Source organism: Lactuca saligna, chromosome 7 (assembly GCF_052625555.1).
Source record: "Lactuca saligna cultivar CGN05327 chromosome 7, ASM5262555v1, whole genome shotgun sequence".
Classification (NCBI taxonomy): Eukaryota; Viridiplantae; Streptophyta; class Magnoliopsida; order Asterales; family Asteraceae; genus Lactuca; species Lactuca saligna.
Genome location: NC_136423.1, coordinates 3699070 through 3705481, shown reverse-complemented (window position 1 = coordinate 3705481; position 6412 = coordinate 3699070). Strand labels below are relative to the sequence as shown.

The following is a 6412-nucleotide window of genomic DNA, read 5'->3' as shown; positions in this document are numbered from 1 at the left end:
GTCGAAAACGGAGTTGAAACAAAGAAGTTATGATCGATTGAAGATGAAGTGGAAATTGAGGATTTTTTTGATTACACAAGGCGTAACGAGCCTTTAATGAATTACATGGGGCGTAATTAAGAGGTACGCAGGGCATACTCGACTACAGTGCAAACCCTAAATTCGGGGTTTTGATCCTATTTAAACACCTTAACCTCCATATACCTCTTCCATTCTCAGCCTCCATCTCTCCAAACAACTCCCTTAAAACCCTAACCCCATATTTGAGCCTTGTGAGCTAAAAAGTAAGTTTTTGGGTCCTTTAAAGGAAGAAGAAGTTGGCGGTGTTGCTTGGAAAGCTTCAGACATTATGGATATGTGATTTGCACCTCCCAAACATTCTCCAAGAGGTATAAAGTTCAGAACTTGGTGAATGATTTGTTAGATCTAGTTAGTTCATAGCTTTATGTCCTTTTTGTCCCATATTCTTGGTCTGGTTGAGTATAAGCTACTCCAGACCTCATGAGTAGCATTTCCAGACATTTTTATGGGAATTGAATCATAAAAATGCAATCTTGATTCTTTCTTTCCATACATGCATGATTTATGGAACTTAAGATCTTATGATAAGTTAAGGTTTTGGTTTTGGGCACTTCCTAGCCATGCAAAATCATAAAGATGGAAACTTTATGATTTAGAATGTTATTTGGGATTAGATCTGAGTTTTGGATGAAATTTATTTAGGGAATAAGTGCTTAATCAAGAGTGTAAATCTGGCATGAGTATGCAAGGCATACATAAGGAGTCGCATCACGTACAAGGTCCGAGTCTCGTACGCCATGCGTAGGAATAGAGTACATAGGGAGTACTCAACCTGATGTGGACTATGACTTTCTTTGACCGTTGATCGTCGACTTTTTGACCATGTTTGACTTTGGGTCAAACCTGAGGGTTTTGGATCGTTGATTAAGATTCTACCTAGTTTTGGTGTTAGTGGACCCGCGGGAGCAAGCAATACAAAAAGAGGAGTGTGTTGCAGTGTTACTGGGTTTTTCGATTCAGGTGAGTTTTCCTCACTTTACCCATAGGTCGAAGGCACCAATGTCAGCCCACTAGTTTTGGTTATCATTTAGTATAGTGATGTCATAGGGACTGCACGTAGTCACATAGGACAAACTGATAACTCTTAATTTAGGCTTTCTTACATGTTTCTTGTTTGGTTGTGGCTCTAGAGTAGGATCACCTATTCGAGTGTCTATCTCACCTCTGGGTACATATGGTTATGCATTCATTGGATTGTTAGTTATGTATCCTTGTATATAGGATGTTGATATGGTGTAGTATCTGTTAGATTGGTAGATCTGTATGATTACATGTATTTGTTGGTTATATGTTTATCTGTTGCGTATGTCGACATAGTGTGGTTGGGTTGAGGCAATACTGCTCTTTGAGAAATCCAACAAAGGAGCAATCCAGACATAAGTTGAGGGCCGGAAAGGCAAGCCTGACGTATGTTGTAGGCTTGGGAGCAATCCAGACATAAACTGAAGGTTGGAAAGGCAAGCTAGACTTATGTTGTGGGATCGGGACCAATACATCCATAAGTTAAAGGCCCGAAAGGCAAGCCAAACTTATGTTGTGGACTCGGGAGCAATCCATACATAAGTTATGGGCCAGGTGGGTAATCCAGATTCATGGTGTGGTCTCAGGGGTAATCCAGTCTGATGACTGTTGACCCAATATGCATGTTGTTATATGTTTGTGTGGTGGTATTTTGGGGGAACTCATTAAGCTTTATGCTTACCCAGGGTTTATGTTTTCAGGTTCTATCGGTGCTCGTGGGAAGGCGAAAGCGGGACTATACACACTCATTAATAGTATTGAAGATTCAGCATTTATTATATTCTCTGATTTTTTTATAAATGTAATTTGAAATAAATGGTTTTATTAAAAATTGATTTACAATTGGGAAGTTTTACCTTAAAAAAATGAAAATTTTTTGTTGTAAAAATGGACGTTACATTTTTATAGTCTATTTGGCGTATCCTTGCACACTGCACGAGAATGTAATTATGTATTTAAAATAGTTGTGATAAAAAAAAAACTAAAAATATGGGTTAATAAGATCGAGTTAATGCCTTAACTATATTTAGAGTTAAATAAATACATTTTACTTTACATTATATTAATCCTTTAAATATATACTTATGCGTGGGTCGTTTAAGTATGTGAGCATATATCTTAAATTTCGCATGCGAAAGTGAAAATTATGTGTTGATTATATAATATAAATACGAACCTTCATTTGTGGAGTGTTATATAAAAAACATATTTCTTATATTAGAATGTATGGCTTCTACAAATGAGAATATATGATTACCAAAATATCGAATTGTTTGTTGACACGGACAAAATCAGAGAAAACCTCTGAAAATTTTTCAATATTGAATATTGGATATAATAATAGTTCTGAATCAGATCTCTTTAGAAAGAATATCTTTTGTCTCATGGTAGCCTACTCCAGTCCCCTTATAAAACTTCCGTTATTAGGTTAGCCATATACTTCACATGTTTTTAGCGATTCGCATGGCATCATCAAATGATACAAGTCTTGGATAAGAATCTACAACACACTAGAGCGTTCTTGTTGACGATCCTTTACTCCGACAATATCTAGGGTTCCTCGAACAATGTGATATCTCACAACAGGTAAATCCTTAACCATCCCCCCTCTTACTAAGACTATAAAATGCTATTGTAAATTACGGCCAATATCGGGTATATAAGCACTGATTTCAAATCCAGAGGTTAATCGTACTCTGGCAATTTTACGTAAGGCAGAGTTTGTTTTTTTTTGGGGTGATAGTGGAAAAGTTGACAGATAAGTCACCCTTACTGTCACTCTACAAAACCATGCATGAGATTTTAACCTCATACAGCTCCTCGTTCAATTCTTTCGAAGTTATTGGATCCTTTTCCGCATTCGAGAATCCCCTCCATTCATCCACTCCGTCCCGAAGAGTAACTAGGACCAATTTAGTTTCAAAAATTCTATATAAATTTCTATATGATATAAAACTGAGATAGTTACCTTTCAGAAAATTGTAATGATAGGCGAAATATCTATGTTTTATTCTTCTAAAGGTAGGAGAAAAATAAAACTAAAATCAACCAGATTTTTAATCCAAACTTAAGATTTAAGTTTGAAACTCATTTTATTAACTTCTTTTCATTAACCTGAAAAATGGAATAGATCTACGAGAAATCTTATTCAGTTAGATATGGTAGATTCAAATGGGGTACAAAAAGAGTTGACTATCGAGTCGTATAAGGTAGGAAACTCTCAAGTATGGTTCTAATGGAAGGAATTAACCCACCTACTCCGACCGGGGAGAACAAGTCATTCGGTAGGGGGATTATGAAATTGTGGAGGGTTGGTTCGACCAAGCCGCTAAGTATTGGAAACAGACTATAGCACTTACTCCTGGTAGTTATATTGAAGCGCATAACTGGTTGAAGATTACTAGACGTTTTGAATAAAAGACAATACCATTTTCTTTAATTTAGTTATTATTGAATTTCTAATTTAGATTGTTTTAGATATTTTTTTTGTTATAATTAATTGCTTATTGGTCCCATCAGTCAAATAAAATAGATCATTCCTTTGGGAAGAACCAATCAAAGAATTTCTTTATATCCATTCTAAGGGTTCTATTTCATATGGTATTTTGTACGAATAAAGGATACATGGGTAGCTTACAAAATCTATTTTTTCTTGTCTTTCTTTTTTCTATTAAAAAATGAGGATTAAAACTAATCAAATCAAAAATACTTCGAATCAATGATTGTATGAAAATTTCTTAGTAATGGCTAATGGCTGCTGGCGTGATTTGGAATAGAGTAATAGTACTATCTAAAAAACATGAAGCAGCTCTATCTAATAACTTTTAATTTAAATATAAAATATACTAGGTTGCATAAAAACAAAACATTTTAGTTATTATTTAACAATGGCTTAAGAGTTTGCATGTTTCTTCAAATTTATTGAAATGGAGCTTTGAAGACAATGCCCTTTTACTAATATAGGTTTTCATCTTCATTCTTATAGTTTTTCAAGCGATACTTACATCCTTAACTTTGAGTGACACATTTCCATCATGATTATGCTAGGATACAAGCACTATATAATTACTTACAAAGAATGAGCAAAAATGTGTAATTTTCCTAGGGTCCTATCGTTTAACTTTCCGTTTCTATCTTTTCTAGTTTAACATTCTTACATTTCATTTTTCATTTAACTTTTTTAGAAATTTGACTAACAAATACAAAAGTACAATATAGCATACATAATAGTTGCCAAAATTTTGAAACCGAAACACATGTAAGTTATACAAAACCATTACAAATGTTTCATCACATCAAAGATTTCAATGATCTAGCCTTCATCGGCTTTCTCCCTCTCTTTTTTCCAATAATTCCCGTTTTACCCTTTTTGGTATTGTCATCCATGGTAGCTGATTCCATTATTATGGGTCCCACCTTAGAAATCTTGGGCTCAATTGTTTTCACCATATCCTTCCCTATATTCATATCATCGTCGGTCAAACTCATGTCCATAATTTTGGTAGGTTCGTTATATGCGTTTGTTGTATTACTACCCACGGCTCCTCTTTTCTTGCCCCAAGATGGTCCAAACCCAGAATAATAATAGAACTCATATGGGCTTGTTGACGACCCTTTCTTGGTTTGACGAGCCCGAGTTCCAGCCATGAGCTCATTGATGGGCCCCGACCCGGATCGAGACTTTTTCTTGGTAGTCCAAATGGAGTCGTTTTGAAACTCAATGATATGATGGTCGCACATAGTGTTGCCATTTTTCACCACCTTCCCACATTGCCATCCTTTCTCATCTCTCTCACCACACAACACAATGTCTTCTACAATTTCATTCTTTTCATCTTCTTTAAACCCTAAAATTTCTTGATAATCGTTCTTTAGATCATCAAGATCATATTTTTCATCCTCCGGGTTCTTCACTGAAGCCACACTGTCACCAAGAGTAATCTTTATACGAACCCCAGATCAAAAACACAAAAACGAAAACAACTTTCCTCAATCAAACTTAAATCGTGAAGAAGTTGAAGCACAAGTCTTTGTAGTTTGTTCGAAAGTTTTCCCTAATGGTTATTGGTCCCATAATAATAACTTTAATAATAGCAATTAATATCGAAATTATAGTTCAATATATTGGATCCACATAGTCAACATGACCAAATTTTATGTGTAGGCCATAAAGATAACGCAAAAAAGAATCAAAATTTTCCTAAATATGGAAGCAAAGATTATGAAGCAGTCGAAGCACATATAAAGAAACACACATTTAAGGAAATGATCAAAGAATAATAAACATATATAAATATACAAACAACCCTAATTAGCTTGGCTTTAGCTATAAACGATAAAACAAAGAATGCAAATAAAAATCGTTTCGATTCAACAAAAATATTACGGGTTTACCTCTCGAAAGCTCCAATGGAATCAACCGAAGTTCCATTTACAGCAAGATTAACGTTGTAGTAAACCTCATTATCATCAAACTGTGTAAAACAAGAAACGCGTTCGACAAATTATCAAGAAAAGAAGAAGCATTATAATAATCATTTCAATCAGACAGCACAAAGAAAACCAATGTAAGAAATTAACTTATTGAGCTCGAATTGACGACGGAAATGCTGGGAATTTAGGGTTTTTGATTATTCAAGATAAACCCTAGTGAATAAGGTGAAGCAAATAAACGGAAGATTTTGAGTAATTTCAAATGGGATGAACTTGTTTCGGTAGATCTGATTCATAGAACTGAAGAACTGCGAGAACATATTGATGAAGATAGATCTATTGTTACCTGTTGGAGTGAAGAAGATGAATTTGAAGATGGGAATGTGATGATATCCCATGGAGATTGGTTGAGCTGACACAAGTTCGTCTGAACCAAGCATTTATCAGCATCATTCGAAAGACTTGCGTTTGAATATACAAGTGTCGAATTTTTTGCATTTTTTCGTATTCTCATGGCGAAGTAGAAAATGGAGAACACAGAAGAGAGAGAGAAAGATAGATTGGTAGACTCGTGGTGAGAATAGATCCAAATGACTTTCTCTCTCCATATATCTATATACATGCGATACTCTCTTTCTTCAGAGTCAAAATCCATAAATATAGCAGAATGTGCAACCTGCAATGAAGTATTTACAAGTGTATGTTGCATTGAAAAGTTTTTGGTTTAGAGAGAGACGATTTATAATGTCTTTTGTGTTTCTCTCTCCGGGTTTTTGCAGATATCACAGAACTCGAAAATATGATATTTTTTTTAGATAAAGATGTTACATTTGAGGCCCTTTACTTGTTATCTTTTGGCACATTTGGTCTTGTCAGT

At 34.9% G+C, this 6412-nt stretch overlaps 1 protein-coding gene across 1 annotated transcript; it reads right to left on the bottom strand.

The window, feature by feature from the left end:
- Window positions 1-4302: 4302 nt before the first annotated feature.
- On the bottom strand, window positions 4303-6133 carry LOC145004054 (uncharacterized). Its single transcript, XM_078962954.1, has 3 exons — window positions 5882-6133; window positions 5497-5576; window positions 4303-5026 (listed from the first exon to the last, which is right to left on the bottom strand). Exons 1-3 carry the CDS (start codon window positions 6047-6049, stop codon window positions 4393-4395), a joined length of 882 nt encoding a protein of 293 aa, XP_078819080.1. The 5' UTR covers window positions 6050-6133; the 3' UTR covers window positions 4303-4392.
- Between the last annotated feature and the right edge of the window lie 279 nt (window positions 6134-6412).